This window comes from Phocoena sinus, chromosome 8 (genome assembly GCF_008692025.1).
Source record: "Phocoena sinus isolate mPhoSin1 chromosome 8, mPhoSin1.pri, whole genome shotgun sequence".
In the NCBI taxonomy this organism is placed as follows: Eukaryota; Metazoa; Chordata; class Mammalia; order Artiodactyla; family Phocoenidae; genus Phocoena; species Phocoena sinus.
In genome coordinates, this window is record NC_045770.1 from 83,238,118 (window position 1) to 83,256,507 (window position 18,390).

The window sequence follows — 18,390 nt, forward strand, 5'->3', positions numbered from 1 at the left end:
CTCTCAAGATCCAGTTTAAGACCTTCCTTCAGCGCTCCAGCCTAAAATGACCTGTCATTGCTTGAATCCTTTGAGCATTTGCAGCCTGTAACACTCACCCATATATTCATTCAACAGTGTTTGAGAACTTACCACATGCCAGGCACTGTACTACCAGCTAGGGAAAGAGTGTAAACCACCTGGAATTATTATGTAAATGTTTTATGAGTGTATATCCTATTTCCGCTTCCATATTTAAACCCTTAGGAAGCAGGAATCAAGTCTGTATTTCTCATTACTTGCTCCAGGGTACATAGAAATTCACTGCACATGGTATAGTTACTAGATGTCAACATTTCCTGTGCATTTAAATGTTCAACTGACACAAATTTAATTTTATGTCACTTTTCATAACATACCCATTATGCAAAATAAACTTTATTGCCTATGTGTATGTACCTACCATCTTTATTTCCTACCTCTCCCCAGTGTGAACTTAAATATGATTGTTCTACCACCTTGATGTTCACTAATGACCACAATGGCATACAATTTTCTCAGGAAAAGAAGAAAACTTGCCAAGGAGAACTGCTTGGCAAATGAAGGTCTAGAAGGAGTGGAATAGACTGGGATGAACTCAGAGTATATTTAAGGTAAATGCTTATATTTTCCTCGTCTCCCTTTGGAGGTCATCTCTTCTAGAAAGTCTTTTCCAGCTTGGACACCCTGCTTTCTGCTCTTTGTGAAGACATCTACCACTGAACTGACCCCATTGCACCAGCACTTTATGCTTTCTTGGCTAAACATGCACTGCTTATCTGGGGCATGGAGTAGGTGCTCGATAAGTGCTGAATGAATTAGTGAACAAACCTGTCTTTTGTTCCAATAAAACATTTCAATAAAAGGAATATATTCATAATTCTGTTACCTAAAAACAGCTAAGGACACGTTACTCCACTTAAAAATTAGGCAGCCTAAATTTTTTTTTAAATCACATTTCTGAAGTTCCAAACAGGTTTTTTGAAAGAACTCTAGGTGGATCTAGGAAAACCACATAATACATTTTCAAATAAATTTGAAAATATTCTTTACAACATAAATTACATATAGGCGTTTTTAAAGGTACTCCTACTTTCCAGATCCTTGTTGATAAACATGGAAAGACTATTGGAAGTATATAAAACTTTTTATACAAGTAAAGATTTTTAAACCAACCTGCAAAGCAGCCTAATAAAATAATACTAATGATGACTAAACATATTAATAATATACTAGATAGGCAGCAAAGCCTTAAAAGCATGGGCTCTGAAGCCATACTCCAGGGATCTGAAACTTAACTTTGCCTCTTGCTAACTCTGTAACCTCGTGAAATCAGTCAACCTCATTTGTCTTAGTTTTCTTATCTGAAAAATGGGAACAATAATAGTAATTCCCTTACCTGTTTTATGGATGAAAGAAATTTCTACAGATAGAACACTTTTGTGTTAATATGAAACACAGTGAATGTTGCTGATATTATTATCCTCCTCGTGATTTTCAGCAAGAAATTAGCATATAGAAAGCAGTGCATTAAGTACTTTGTATACACTAACTGGTCTTATCCTCAAAGCCCTACGAAGCAGATAATATTACAATCTTCATATCACAGATGAGGAAAATGAGACCCGGAGAAATTAAGCAACTAGATCTGTATAATAAATCGATTAAGAGAATCAGAGATCAGACCCAGGCTGAATGATTCCAGAGCCTGTAAGCGTGACACAGTACACTCCTTCAAGTGCCTAAAAAGTAATAAAAGAATTCCCCTAATTTAAAATAACTGGATTTCCCATGCTTCTTACTGTCCCACTTTCCACCGTCATCCCACCTTAGCACCCATTTAAAAAGCATCTGCCTTTAGTGGCTATATTTTGTTCAAAATGTTCTTATGGAAACCACTGTGGCTCAGTTTACTAATCTTTGTGTCTGTTGTCAGTCAAATAAGGTTTTTCAACCTCAGCAAGTGTTGACATTTCTTTGTTCTTTGCTGCGGGGGGCTGTACTATGCGTCGCGGAATGTTTAGCAGCATCCCTGGCCTCTACCCACTAGACGCCAGTAGCACCTTCCCCGTTGGGATAACCAAAAACTGTTTCCAGACATTGTCAAATGTTCCCCAGGAATTGAAATTTCCCCTAGTTGAGAACCACTGCAGTAAAGGAGTTTGAGACAATCCCCCTCTGTAGAGGTGCAGGGAGTTGTGAATAAGCTACTGGCACACACCATGCTCTTTTCCGATTCCAACTTTTGATCATGACTTTTCCCCTCCCTCTTTGCGGGGCTATCTTCCTTCCTTCTAAACTCAGTGCCACCTCCTTTAATCTACCCTCTTCAAGCTTCACTGCCTCACCTTTGCGTCCCTCATTTTGTTGAACTCTTCTGTTTTTGTATGTGTGTCCCTGTCAGACTTTGAACATTTCAAGGGTATGAAATGTGTTTTCATCTGTGTACCTCCAGTATCTGGTATGTTGTAAACAAGTGTGCTTGCTGGATGTTTAACAAAATAATAAAAGTTGATCATACATTTTCAATGTAAGCATTTGTTCCCTGCTGCAGAGACAGCACCTTGAAATACTGTTTAATCCCATAGTAAATGCTCAATAAATATTTGGAAAATATTTTTCAAACATGTCAGATCAGAGTATGACTATTATTTCATTAGGTGGATATTAGGTAATATTTCCATTAGGTAGATATTAACTTGACTTATATTTTCTCTGTATATTGGAAAAATATTACATTTTTATACTCATGACTAATTAGCATTTTCATTACCATGTCCCTCCTTGAATTTACTCAGAAACCGGAATATGTATCATGGAGGACAAAGTAAGAAGAAGCAAAAAAGTCATAGGCTTAGTGCATTACTTTGCACGGGTTCAGAACTGTAAAACCAATGAAACTTTAAAAATTATTGATTCTAACCACCCATTTCATTTACTCAATTAGTCATTCAACATACATTCACTGAGTGCCTAGCAAACGTTCCTGCACAGGCTCCGGACATGCAGGCTCAGCGGCCATGGCTCACGGGCCTAGCCACTCCGCAGCATGTGGGATCTTCCCGGACCAGGGCACGAACCCGTGTCCCCTGCATCGGCAGGCGGACTCTCAACCACTGCGCCACCAGGGAAGCCCTCTTGTTCTTTTGGGAGAACAAGAAAGGAAAACAACACACAGTATGACAGGTGCTTAGTCAGAGATGTCACAGGGTATTGAGGGAGCCTGGAGTAGGGGCACATGCCACAGCACGTGGTGGCCAAGAAAGTCTCCCCAGGGGAAGGATGTGAGGTAGGACTTGAAGGATACGTGGAGTTGGCAAAAGAGGGAAAGCATCCTCCAGGGAGGGAAAACAATGTAGGTGAAGACCCAGAGTTATGCAACAATATGATGGACTGTTGGGAGGAAGCTGAACACAGAGAGGCCGGAGATGGGAGCAAGGAGGGCAGGACGTAGCCTATACAGATCAGAGCCTCTGTATAACACTAAGAAGTCCCACATTCCCCAAAGCAAGCCATTCTATCTAATCTTTTGGACAGGAGGGACTACTGGAAAAATCTTCCTTACATTAAGGCAAAATCCATTTCCCTATGGAACAAAGCTATTGGGGTAAGTGAGGACGAGTACGGATCTGGAACAGCATGTCTTGAAGTGTGCACCACAGGCCTTCTATATGAGAACCAACTGGAGGACCAGGGAACCCTCACATTTAGCAACACGAGGTGAATGACAGCTCTAGGTACATATGCCTTCATATGAAGAAAGGTGATGAGGGCTGACAGCCAGGGTAAGCGTTATTACATCCAGAGGCAAGAAGAGAAACAGGATCTGACTCTTTTACACCAGCTTGGAGCACCTAGGATGCTCAACAAAGACCTGAGTGGGTTTTAGCCCTGGTGAGAAAGAGGGTTAAGCAAAGCTGGGAGTGGGTGGAATATGGAGTAATCAAGCAGTGAGGGGACTGTTGGGCATGGGGGACAGGAAGCCAGTCTGAATATTAAAGCAAGAAATGTATTGCCATCTAAACCCACTTTGAACTTCTCAGGAAACATACTAGCCATAGCTAACAAATGCTTTCTACACCTCTGTCTTTTGTTAACTTTCTTATCTCAAAACCCTGACACCCCTCCCAGGGCTGAGGCTATCTGGTACCTCTGTAAGAATTAGAAAACAGCCTCGGGCCTCCCTGGTGGTGCAGTGGTTGAGAATCCGCCTGCCAACACAGGGGACACGGGTTCGATCCCTGGTCCAGGAAGATCCCACATGCTGCGGAGCAACTAAGACCGTGCACCACAACTACTGAGCCTCCTTCAGCTGGGCACGACAGGGAGCAGTGGCCCGAAACCTTCCCAAAGGTCACCCCGTCTCCTCTTTCTTACTTCCTTACTTTCAATAGTAGTTAATAAGCACCTACTGTATGCAAGGTACTATGAGAAATACAAAGGGAAGTGTTAAATGAAGAAGAAAGCCTCCCCCCACCTCCCCAACCACCAAAAGAAAAAAAGATTGAGGGTAGAGAATGGGTAAAAAAGGGCATTCCTGAGAGGATGTGGGAAGACTGAAAATCACAGATCTATAGGTTCCTGGGAGAATAATTTATCCCAGCACTCCACTTTGGACCATTGTCTCGTCTCAGACAATCATTAGCATAACCATTAGCCTCTCTGCCATGTAATTATTCTTGGGCTGGCTTACTCTGGCCCCCTGCCAAACGGGAACATTCACAAATCTACATATGAATTTGGGATAGGGGATTTTTAATATACTCCTTCTAAATGTCCACTCACTGTTTGCAGCCAGGCAGTCTGCTCTAATGAGGTCTTTACCCTCCCCTCCCACCACCACCTCACTGGAATATGGATGGTTCATCATGGTACCTATTTGGTCCGTCATTCAATCACTGAACAACATTTACTGAGCAACTATTAAGTGCCAGGCCCCGTGCCAAAAAATGATGGTGAACAAGGCAGCCATGGTTTATGCCCTAAGGAACTTGGTTTAGAGGGGAAAACAGATGTTTACTTCGCCAATGATTATAAATCTGATGGTCACAAAAGGGTACACTGAGAATGAGCTTATCCTTACTAGTGGGAGCTTCCGCAGAAAGTAGGACCAAATACAATGTCAATCCATTCACGAAGCTCGAAAGCAGGAGCCCTGGAGTTCCCCTTTGGAGAGTTCCTCAATCTCCCCCTTGTTGACAGTACTCTCAGCAAATTCTCTGTCCCTACACAACTGTCAAAGAAGGGGTCCTAGTCTCACTTTATCATCTCATGCCCTCCTTTAAACTTGCTAGCCACACCTAGTGGGTTCCAAAGCATCATGACCAGACCCGTCCCAGTGTTTCTCTCTAGAAAGTTAAGAGCCCACTGGGTGAGGATAGGGGTGAGGCCTGCACTCTAGTGAAGTTCTAGTGAAGGTCTGTCATAACCTTGGGAAAAACTTCCCCAAAGGGCTACATCCCAGTCAAGTCCCCTTGACTGTTCATGTTCATACACTTACTCTCTTGCAACACTCAGAGAATATTATGCCCCAACCATAGGATGTACTTTATTTTGAAGAACCCACAACCTATTTTATTTTCCTGGTTTTGTTTATAACCAAATCATGAAAAAAATAAAGCATGTTCTAGCATTAGAAGGTCTATCTACAATATCACCACATTTTCTCAGTCTACTTTAATGAAAGCCAATACCTGCCAAGAAATTAAATAAACCTGAGTGCTCCCCACATTGTAATTTTCCATTTTGCATGTGCAAGGCAAAGAGAATACTGCCTTATTCTGTCACCAGAATAAAAACAGCAAACTTGCAACTTCAAATCCATGAGCTTATTAAAAATCTTATTTTTAAAAATTCATTCTCTTGTAGTTGGGCAATAAACTTGAAAATACATTAATGCTCTGTCAAGTAAGTATAGATAATGACATTAAATGTGAACAAGCACATCATTTCATGGGTGCAAGACGAGTTTATAAAATATAAATGCTCTGACAGTAAGAAAACATACTGCTATATTCAATTATATCATCTGCTCAAAATACAATTGCTTCTATGTTTGGTAAATAGACTAAATCCAGGTCACATTCCTGTGTTCAACTGAGTTTCTCGTCACTCCCTTTTCTCTAAATACTTGCGTTCTTTGTTTCTACATGTTCTTAAGTGTCATCATTTATTGCTATAGGCATGATGGCTATACTTAACTCATAATGACAGTGGTTGTCATTAGATTTTAACTCAGTAACACTAGTCTGACATATCATTTGAAGTATGTCTTCAATTTAAATTTGATTAAAATTACAAACATCCCATCTATTGTGCCAATCAAAATGTTGTCACCCTTTCCTTGAACTTTTCTGTGAACTTTCTTGAAATAAGTTATGGCAGCTTAAAGTTAAGGCTCGCCTTGGGTCATAAACATATTTTAAAATACCACTCTTGGAATTGAGCAGAGCAAGGCCAATTGGGGCTCCTTTTCTAAAAGGACTTGATTTTGACTTACACCCCAGAAAAATTCTCAAGGCAAAAAGTACAATATAGTGAGACTCCCAAGGCTTTAACTCAGATTCCCATATCATGCTGTAACACAAGTGCTTGGTAGGGATTTTAATTTGGTTGTATGTATTTTAAGATCTCGGACCTAGCAAATACCTTTGGTAGTAAAACCAGGTACTTTCATGTATGCAAAACTGATGGAAACGTGTTGAGCAAGAGCTGGAGCAAAAGAAGGAAAATAGATAAAGAACATGTGCAAATACAATGTTTTAGACACATATACAGCAGCCTTCTTACATACATCGTCTTATTTACTCCTCATAGCTACACTATTGGGCTCAATTTATGGATGAGGAAAATGAGGCTAAGAGAGGTTAAGTGACTTGCCCAGGTTCATAGAGTAGTTTGCTTCCCTGGCAGTGATAAAAAAGTAGAGACAAATTATTGTGTTGTTGTTGCTGTTTTCCCAAACCCAGGCAGCTATTCTGGGAAGGTAACAGTGGACACAAGGTTCTGATTAATAGCCTTGGGATTTTTTTGTGTGTGTGTGTTTTTCTATGTATGGGAAGATGCAAGAGTCTGGGCTCATTGAAAATATTCCTTTGATATGCATCTTTTTAAAGATAAATAAATTTATTTATTTATTTTTGGCTGTGTTGGGTCTTCGTTGCTGCGTGCGGGCTTTACAGTTGCAGTGAGCAGGGGCTACTCTTCATTGCGGTGCGTGGGCTTCCCATTGTGGTGGCTTCTTTTGTTGCGGAGCACGGGCTCTAGATGTGCGGGCCTCAGTAGTTGTGGCACACGGGCTCAGTAGTTGTGGCTCGTGGGCTCTAGAACACAGGCTCAGTAGTTGTGGTGCACGGGCTTAGTTGTTCCGCGGCATGTGGGCTCTTCCCGGACCAGGGCTCAAACCCGTGTCCCCTGCATTGGCAGGCAGATTCTTAACCACTGGGCCACCAGGGAAGCCCTGCCTTGGGATCTTAACAGCATTTGGAACTTTAGTTATGTGTATGAAATGCTATTCTCTGTGTTCTATTTTGATGACGGATTTATAAACATTTAATTTTCAAATAATTTATCGTTTTTTTAGAAAATTAAGACACTATCCAATAATCCTTTTAGATATTACCTCTATTATACAGGTAAGGATAATGACATGCAGACCAATCTGCCCAAGGTCATATAACGGGGACTAGACTCTTGCAATACCATTAGACTTCAAGTCGAGTGTTATTCCCACTAAATAATAATGCATTTCTCATGTCTCTCCTAACAGATATCTGAAAGCTTCAAAAACGAATGGTTTGGAAGGCAAAACGCTGAAAGAGTACGTATAGACTATATAAATGAATTCTCAGGTAAAGTAGCAAGCAGGGTAGGTAGACAACTGCCTAAGAGATTTCATTTAAAAAGGTTACTGCAAACGCCTGGTTCAGATTTTAAATTCCCTCCTTTTGTTTCCATGACATCATTTATTCTTGTGATACTACCCTTTTTATTGCCTTTATAACACTTAACACTGTCAATAAATAACTTATTTAGTTCTCTATATGTTTATGTCTATTGCTTCTTCCACCTTATTAGAACCAGAGTTCCACAAGACCTCTGTCTTGTTCACACCATATCCTGGCATACTGTAGGGATTCAATAAACACTACTTGAGGAAATGACTGAATGAATGAATGGTCTCTCTTTAACTATTCCTCTGTCTCCTTAGACGGAACCATATATTTTTTTTTTTTATTGCCTTCCACTCACTCTCTCAGCTCTAGTCAGGGAGATGTTCTCTCTGTCCACTTTTACCCATGTAGCAAACAACTCAAGGTGATAAAGACAGCATTTATAACCCTTCTGAGTTAATATCCTAGTGAGAATTAAAATTTATCAGATTTCTTTGCAGCTATGACAGAAAGACCATATCCAAAACCCTTAAGGTCAGATATGATTCCATAAGTAGAAATTTTTGAATTTCAAAAATGTTAATATGTTACATATATCAAATATTATGTAATGTGCCCAGCAAGGTCTAGGAGAGCAGCCCATAATCAAACACATTAATTATTTTTCTTCAAAACAATCTATTGGTTATACCAAATAAGGTCCTGCTATTAAATGAGTTATGAAAAAATTGTTTGGTCATCTGCAATTTTGGATTTTAGAATTGCATATAAGAGACTGTGGACTTGTAGCACTGACTCAGGGGTTGTAAGGAGAAAGTATAATACACTTTAAGCACATGCTGAGTGCATGGCATGCAGAAAGTATTCAAATTATCAGGACAGTTATAGGTTTGCAGGCATCTTCATTAAACAAGTGTAGCCTCTGTGTGCATATATACAATATATACAATTCAACAATTCATGGATATGTCAAGAATTTAGATGTTTCTCAATGATTTGTTATTTTGACAGTATGAGATGTTGCCATATGCTTGCTCTAAATTTTCCTACTGGCTAAGGATTCTTTTCGGTGCGGGGGGGCCATCCATCTCTTGCAATGTCTTCAGACCCACATCTGTTTATATAGTAAGGATACTGTACACATTTATAGGTTTAAAACTTTTGAAATAGGGAAATATATAAAATATACGTCTATAGTTTTACCCTCACTTGTAGAAATAGATAAAAGAATCATGTGCTCTCTCAGAAGTGGGTTTTTTTTCTTTTTTTCTCTGCATAATATCATTTTCCTGCTTTTGGTATATGCAGCTAAGTGGGAGAGGAGGTGGACTGACAACCTCACCTAATACCTATACTATACAAACAAAATGATAATAGAGAATTTGGGAACACCCACTCTAACTCCTGTTGCAGCTGCCCAAGTTAAGTAGTGGTCACGCTATGGGTGAACATCACAAAGCCCAGTATTAGCTTTAGCAGGACTAATGCAGCCATCGATGTAGACAGCACTGTAGCATTGCCTTGAGATCCAGCAGCAAGAATAGCAAGTGTGATGTGGGTAGTGGATCACTTCTTGAAACTTGTGCTTGTAACACAACCATTTAAAAGTCGACAAATTCAGGAGACATATAATGGAACAGAATATAATGCATGAATCCAGGTTCATTAAACTAATGCATTTTTTGAAAAACAAAATATGACAGAACATTTCATTACTGATGCAGATATGAGAAAAAGTGTTATGCTGCTATTTAGAATGTGTCTTGTATGCTGTGGAATTGAAATATTTCCAAATCATCAATAATTAAAATGATGAGAATCCATCATTTCACTGACATTTACTTCTACATGAAAAGATGGCCTATTTTAAATGTGCTCACACATATTCTTGTCTATCACTAGCTGTCACAGCAAATTATTTCATTTTGTAGATCACATGGCAGTTAGCAGAAATCTCTAGGTTTAAATTTAGATCTTAGGTGTAGTATCAAGAGCTCTTTTCATGGATTTTTTTTTTCTGTGACTACATCTTCACAATACAGTATATAAAAGACGTAAAATCCTATTCGTAATACTCAGTTTCACTTCTGGTTAACAAAACTCAGGACTGAAATGAATCACTATAAATGATAACACTGAAAGCCAAACAGTAGAATAGGATATACAGGAAAGAATGAAAATACAAAACTAAAAACAATAAATGAATAAAAATAAACAATCAGAACTCCATACACAGTGAAACTTGGACCGAATGAATTAGGCCCAAACAGATTTTTTCCCTCATCTTTTTTAAGACATTTAAGCTACTGCAGAGCATGAACCATTTCTTATGCTAGGTTTGCATTGCCTACAGCTCCTAGCAGTTATAAAGGAGCTGAGCTCTATGAACCCCATGAATCTGATGCAAGAATTTTTACTGTGCCACTATTAAGCAGAAGATCCAGGACACTGTGAATAAAACCTAAACTGTATGCCCATGAATCTGAAAACTTTAAAAATGCCTTTTCAAACAACTCATTAACTACATCTTCACAGTTCTAGAGGAATAATTAATAAATTTCAGAATCTTCAAATGGCAGAATTACAAGACTTAATAAGACAGTTGATCTTCATCAAATGTCTTCATAAAAATTCTTTCTGTTTTTCCCACACACAATTAATCTTTCTGTTTAGGTGTTCAACTTCAAATGTAAGAATTATTCTAATATTGCATTTCAACAGGGAATGCTTCATGTCAGTCTTGACCTTGGCTTGACCTCTATATGAAAGCTCTGTGTTTGGAGGTATGTGATGAATAGCTCTCCAGCTTTCTATTAAATCCGGTGCCACTGGTTGTCAACAGTGATGCTCAAAAGGGGTGGTAAAATATTTCAAAACTCAGAGATGTTCTGCAGGTCTCTTTCTACCTTAGTAAATCTGGAAATAATTCTAAGGCAATCTTCACTATCTACACTATTTTTCTAAAGAATAAGAAAATAATGAAGTATGGAAATATAATTGCCAAAATATACATAGATTTATTTGGCTTTCCTGTGCTAGAAATAAAATGAATTTTCCTTTGGAGGGCCCAATGCATTCGGTTTAAAAATTTTTTTTAATTTAAAATCATAGATGAAGGGATAATGACAAAAAAAGAAATCAGACTATGAGTCCCTTTTTTTTATCTGTCTCTGATCTGGCCTCGTACCTGGCACATAGTAGACTCTCAATGAATGTTTGTTGAATGAATGAAAATCAGTATATTAAAATAATGACCAGTTACTGACTCTAATGCTTGTTGGTGAGTTGTACATAAAATATTCATGCTCATTTGGAAAGATACAACAGTAACACCAAATTCTGCCAGGTGTTTTCTTCCAATTTACCTTAAGAAAATAGAATTTTCCAACTTCTGAGAATGCCTCCTTACTCTAAATTTATCTACCACTTTCAAAGCTACTCATGCATGTTTTATTTTTATGGTAAACTCATGACAACAAGTTGGCAAATTATCGATTATCTATGAAACTCATGCAAGAAAGGTAATTTTAACCTGATTTGAAAAAGTGAATGTGTAGGCGGTATACATATATGAAATCTCCCCACACCCCTCTCAAATTATATACATATATATGATAAATTACATATATGAAACAAATTATTATTTAATATATGTATAATAAATTATTGGTGTTTATATTCTTGTTCTGAAAGAAACCAAGTATCAATTTTTAGGCTTATAGGCTTATCTATGAGCTTAACTTAGGCAAGTGGCTTTTTCCCCATTATACTTAAGTCTTTTTAACGGACATGTGATATGCTAGTCTGTATCCAAGCTCACCTACAATTTCTTTTCTCAAAAGACGAGGCACATCTGCCACCTGCTCTACTCCGTGTCCCAGCAACAACTGTCGAGCAGCATAAAGATTGATTATCAGTCAAAAACCATTGCACAACACCAGATTTTGGTGGGTTAAGCTTGCTGATCCAGCAAGAGATGGTGTGAAATTTTCAGGAGTGTGTGCCAACATTTTGGTGCTAAAAGAACAGCAGTGCATGTCACAGTGAAACACAGCCAAAGATACGCAGACAAAGCAGAGAAGTTTTTTGTTCTAGACTTGGCTTTAAAAGGATAAAAGAGAAAACAAAAAGTAGGAGGAAATTAGTTTGTACATTTAAAAATCATCCACCAAGCTTAGTCATGTGTGTGACATTGTTATTTTAGGCATTCATGTCCAGATCTTCTAAGAAGCTTAGCTATAAATAATTTTTATATATCTCTTGCAAAATACCATAATCATAAGAACGGCAAGTACTTCTGATAATAAAAATAAATGAGGATCTTAAGGAAGCATTTATTACATATATATCTGCATATAAAAAAGTCACAGAAACATTTACCCACAAAGACTCATGCTTTTATACAAGCAGATGATTCACTGAATACAAAATAAAGGCAGCCATATTTTAAAGTTAAAGCAAAATTTGAAAAATATATGGGTCTACACTACTGCATAGGTAATTCTCATTGTGTATTGTAGCAACAAGTTTCTTTACAAGGACCAAATTACCTTGAACTTTCTAATGAATTCAAGAAATTATTTCCTAATGATCAAGTATTCTTAAAGAGATAGAAATCCTAGTATCATTTTATATAATAACATTAATAGAAGAAGAATTTTCATCACTTCATCTGTAATGAACTTCAGAATTACATTTTTTCTACTTATGCAATTACTGCCTAGACTTGCCTTTGGTTCACTGGCTTTACAGCAGTTGCAGGAAAAAAAAAGAATACTTCTAATAAGGTATAAAAAGCAGAGGGGAATACAGCAGTTAGATACACTGAATTTGTATGGCCAAGTTCTTATGTCATTTAAATGTGATTACCATATACAGCACTTGATAACAGACCCTGGGTATGACACGCTTAGAAGAATATTCTTAGACAGTGGTACTTTTATTTCTCTCTTAAAACAGATTCTTTCCCACTGAAAAAAATTTTTTTTTAAATTTTAGAAAATCTCCACATTTCTGAAATGTTAGAAACAATGGACTTTTAAAAAAGACCTTACCTACAAGTGTGTCTAAAATATACATATTCATATTTTGTAAATGTAAAATATATATACATTTCAAGGTTAAAAGTCAAGCTGTAGCATTTATTTTATGAAAAATTTCATTTGGAAAATCACATGTATATAAGAATTATATGTTCATTACTGGCCACATTTTCAAAATTATGTTAATGCCATCTGAAAAAAGACCAAGAGTGTAAATGAATAAATGATACTTGAAACTTTGAACTATTTTCTGAGAGAATAAGTCTAATGAATTACGTCTGTTGAGTGTCACAGAAACTAAACAGTAAATTCAATAATCTCTGATTTAATTTATTATATTTTCACCATTTAACCTCCTGCAGGCTCCCTAATGTCTATTCAGATCTATATTAAATTAAGCACCAATGCTAATGAAGGGCAATAAACGTGGCTGTCAGTGGATTTTTCTTTCATTAAGCACATTATCCTCTTACTGAGCTGTAAATGCGTAAACATTAGTTTTGTTAAACCATGCAAAAAAGACAGAATGAAAATCATTTTTTAATTGCACCCCTTAAGCAACTTACTGTGGGGGGGGGTAGGGTGTTGTTGTTTTTTTTTTTTTACCTTTAATTTTTTTGAATGGATCTAAAAAGGGCTCTCCCGTTGAAACATAAACATCGGCTTCACAGGGTATGTCTTCGGGTTCGAGGGCTTCAGTGCCGTCTGCCAAGAATACTCGTAGTGCAGCCATGTTCAGATTCAGCTTTTCCGTGCACTCCTCCAGCAACTAACAGAAAGCAAGAGGTAAGAGAAAGGGATTGACAACAAAGAAAGTAACACATTTCTGCTAAACAAAAGACGCAATGATCAAATAGAAACCCACTGAGCCACTTGCCAAGTTAAGTAACTCAATAACTCCGCCAATATGGTTATTTTGTAGCAGTTGAAAATATACAAATAGGTTAATCACAACACTGAGAATATTTGATTCTCAAATTCTAGTCCTTGAACTTCCATCATTTTAACAATGCTATAGAGATATAAAGCCATTGTATCTGTTTAATTAAATATACTACTTATATATTGATAAAAAAAGGAATGAAATGCCTGTGAGGTCTATGTGTATACATATAAGCAATTTACAGATACAGAAAATTTTAAACAATAAATGTCATCTTTCTCACTTTTCACAGATAAAGAGAATAAGGGAAGAAATAAATCACTGAAAACTTTTGGACACCAGTTACCAAGGTGATGGTTGGTACAGTAACTTTGGCAAAAACTGTTCTAGATCCATTTTTGTAAGCTGTTACTCTAATCACTCTGGGTTGAAGTTTGTATCTTTGAGACAATCTATGCCAATCCTGGTCCAACTTAAATTTTAAAGAAGAGAACTCTGCAACTCTGAAGAAAAAAACACACAACAGTTTGTGTACGTTGATTAGTAAAAATATTTAAGTAAATATTACCCTGGGTATTTTCTACTGATATAAGCACTAACGATTGCTCCTAAATATTCCTCAAAAAAAAACCCAAAACACCTTTTTATAGGATAAGATTGCCCATATATACTTAAATATTTAAAAATATTTAATACATGATAAGTTTGCCAAAACTGTTCATGTAAAACACATATCTCAGAATAAACCATTTAAATCATTTTACTAATAAAACATCACAACACTCATTTTTAAAGATTATACATATATATGTTATATTCTAACAGAAAGCAAAAAAAATAGTAATACGGTCTTATCATCATGAAATAGTAAATGGCTAAGATTTTCCCTTAAGTTTTCATGTTTATCAAAGTTCTTTGATTTTTTTTTTAAAGATTTGAAATTCAAATACATCATACTAAACTTTTCATTCTGAAGTCAATTTTATTGCTTTCATTTCAAATTGCTTGGGGGCAGTAAGAGAAGATTTCTAAGTTTTGTTTTCAGTCAAAACCAGTTTCAATCCGTATTATTTTTCTCAGCAAAAGTACATGTAAATGACTAACATGTCATACTTTTTACTTAAGAGTTCTCTAGCTAACCCTGGTAACTCCTAATGCCACAGCAGCAAAGTAAACATTTTAAAGTAAAAATGTGAGATAAATTAAAACAACGATATATCCACCTATTTGAACATATGAAAATAATGTGAATATCAGTTTCTTAGTTTAATTTTTATTTTTATCAACATTTTCTTCTATCCATAAACTTAAGTTAACAGTTTATGATAACAATCTTGATGTGAAAACATACACAAAATGGTTTTAAAGTTCATTTCAATTTGATTTTATTTCAAATATTGGTTAAATATCAAAAGTATGCATTTCTACTTTTACACAAATATCTGGTAAACCAAGGTATTTCATGGTCTTAGCCTGATTCTGCTTCAAATATTCCTTTCAGAGTTTCATATTATCCGCGTTCAAGTGTATCTCATGTTCTCCCCAAGTGTAATTAGCAACATTCTACTCAGGTGCTTTCAAAGAAAAAAGTAAAACAAAAGCAGAAACAAAACTCTAGAGATGTGTTACATTTTAATGTTTGAAATAGTCAACTGAGTCATTATAAATTCTTCTCAAAGGAAAAAGCTTCAACAGTCAGTTAAAAAGAACAGAGAACGGCTTTGATTACCTCAGTTGACCCACTGGAGCACTGACAGGTCTGTTTCTCTTGGATGCTGATGTAAAAAAAGAATTGTTTTTACTGTTTGATTTGTAGCTATCTGGGTCTGATATTTCATCATGGCTATGATCTGATGCTGTTTGATGTGTGGAGCAATCTTGAAGTCCTGACCCTTCTGATGCTGCCGCTGAATGTAAAAGTCTGTTGGGGCCAAACTGAGGCTGCAAATAATCTTCAGTAGGTTTAATAACTGCTTTTGCCTGGGATGACATAAACTCTCTGAAAGAAACAATGCAGGGAAGAATACAGTGAATTGATGTGTGATCACTTATTAACAGCTACCACATAATAACTAGTTGTGTGCTATGTACTAGACAAAACATTACACACTTAGACAGTATTTTGCTTAGGCCTTACAATATCCCTGGGAGGTGGGTACTATTTTTATCCCCATTTTACAGATTTAAAAAGTTGTGGCTCAGAGAGGCTAATTAACTTGCCCGTGGTCACATAATCAGTAGTTGACTTGGTGGGAAACAGAACAGCAAGATGTCCTAAAATAAAACCCACATTCATAACCATTAAATTTAATCACTTAATGAAACTAAAGAAGAAAAATTGTGTAATGCTTGAAGCAATGTTAAGTAACATTTTAAAATTCTTACATTGATTTATTAAACACTAGCACTCTGTTAAGTATCAGTAAATATAAAAATTAAAGAGATGTGGCTCCTACCCTCAAGAAACTTGCAAACTATCCCCTAATAAAGAGAGAATGTATGTTAAATAAACTGCTTAGAACGCTGGGTGCATATTAACCTTAAGTGCAAAAAGAATTCCTTGAAGGCAAACTTTTGTGCGTTGGAATAAAGTTGGTAAAGTCTTTACAGCAGACCTGGGATTGGGTGATAACTCATCCTGGTTTGCTCAGGACTGTCCTGGCTTTGGCACTAAAGCCACACATCTCAAAAATTCCCTTAGTCTCAGACAAATTGGGACAGTTGATTACCCTACCTGGTATTTAAGCTGAAAAAGCAGTATTTAGATGAACTAAGTACTTTAACAGGGGACCACATGACCTGGGATGATATGTAAATCTATGCAAATACCAAGTCAGAAAGATGGAAAATGTAGAATTGCTGGCATGATAAAATGAAACAAGCTTAAACATATTTGAGAATATTGAGCTGTTGGGTAGAGGATCAGCCATAGGGGATAGTTAGTTTCCATGTATTACTGTAATTGGGGCCACTTTTATACCAACCATACCTGCCTCTTTCCACTTTGCTAGTTCCTCAATAGTCCTTATAAGTAAGGACTTATAAGGACTCCCCATCCACACAATTACAAAATAACACATGTTTAGTGGGGAAAGCTTGGCACGAACAACCCCTACTCCAAATTTTTCTCTTCCACACATTTCATTATAATCACAATTATTTCATCTGGCCTGTCTTCTTTATGTCCACAAGGGTGTAAAATGGTTTATTATTTCCTCTGAAAGAATGGAAGGTAGTTATGTGCCACAGGGTAAATGGTTGCATGTGGATGAGAGTTGACACAGCGGGTCAATGGAGCTCAAACACTGGGATCCAAGCAGTTGTATTTTGTTGTTGTTGTCATCACATGTTTCTATCCCAGTCTGCCCTGGACTGTGCATAGCACTGAGGAGAGAAATGGCCTTCCCTACATTCTGAGGATCCACCCAGGTTCGTAACTGTGGCAAACAGCATCTTGAATGGATCACTGGACTTTAGCTCTGGCTGAGGTGGGACCTCCCTGCAAACTACCTGAGGTACTCAGATATTGATGGCAGTGGGGAGTGGTGGTATATGGCAGCAGTCATGTCACAGTGGTGGTGTTTCTGCAGCAACAGCAACAGAGCTGCAAATGGTCACCAAGCTCTTCAACCTGGGGAAGAGCAGTAAAGCCAGGAGGAAAGATCTACAAATCTCATAATCAGCTCCCAGTGCCTATACACAGTTACTTGGAAAGCAAATTCTCATGTAAAGAAAGAAAAGGAATTCTCTACTAAATGTAGAATGAGGTGTCTTTCTTTTTTAATGAATGCATTTTGTTTACTGTCAAATATTTTTACAAATATACTAATGATTTTATGTAATAATCCATTATTCTACCATCACAATGCAAAAAGGTTATTAATTTTTGCATATTCCAAAGCTTCAACCACATCATACCTTTATTTTAATACTTTGCCTTTTTTACTTAACACTGTTTTACAACGATTTTTCAGATTGCTATATGGTCTTTACAGATTTTACTGGAATGTAATATTTTTGTCAAACATATTTTGCTTTTTTTCCAACTGAGTTGTATAAGGGTTATCTATTATTTTTGTCTGCTGGCATATCTTTCCCCTGTATTATGGTAACAGCACTTGCATCCTTTTGAGAAACTATCCATACCTATCCCTCCCAACTCCACGTGATTCTGGTAGGGTTAGGAAAATAAATTATATGAGATTCACCTGGTAAATGGTAAAAAGAATTAAACTATATGGTTCTTTCATATATGTATTTATTACTTATTTTTCTCTAGTAATTTATATGTAAAAGGGGAGAAAGGGTAGTTTTGCATGTTAAAAAATCACTACTGGGGCTTCCCTGGTGGCGCAGTGGTTGGGAGTCTGCCTGCCGATGCAGGGGACACGGGTTCGTGCCCCGGTCCGGGAAGATCCCACATGCCGCGGAGCGGCTGGGCCCGTGAGCCATGGCCGCTGAGCCTGCGCGTCCGGAGCCTGTCCTCCGCAACGGGAGAGGCCACAACAGTGAGAGGCCCGCGTAACGCATAAAAAAAAAAAAAAAAAAAAAAAAA

General features: G+C 37.2%; 1 protein-coding gene across 1 annotated transcript in view; it reads right to left on the bottom strand.

Annotated features, from left to right (window-relative positions):
* Positions 1 to 18,390, bottom strand: part of LOC116757527 (doublecortin domain-containing protein 1-like) — a 96,018-nt gene that overhangs the window by 35,547 nt on the left and 42,081 nt on the right. The window contains exons 4-6 of the mRNA XM_032639288.1: positions 15,565 to 15,834; positions 14,182 to 14,338; positions 13,559 to 13,721 (exon numbers count right to left, since the gene is read on the bottom strand). Of these exons, the coding sequence (XP_032495179.1) occupies positions 13,559 to 13,721; positions 14,182 to 14,338; positions 15,565 to 15,834 (590 nt within the window). The remainder of the gene's footprint in view (positions 1 to 13,558; positions 13,722 to 14,181; positions 14,339 to 15,564; positions 15,835 to 18,390) is intronic.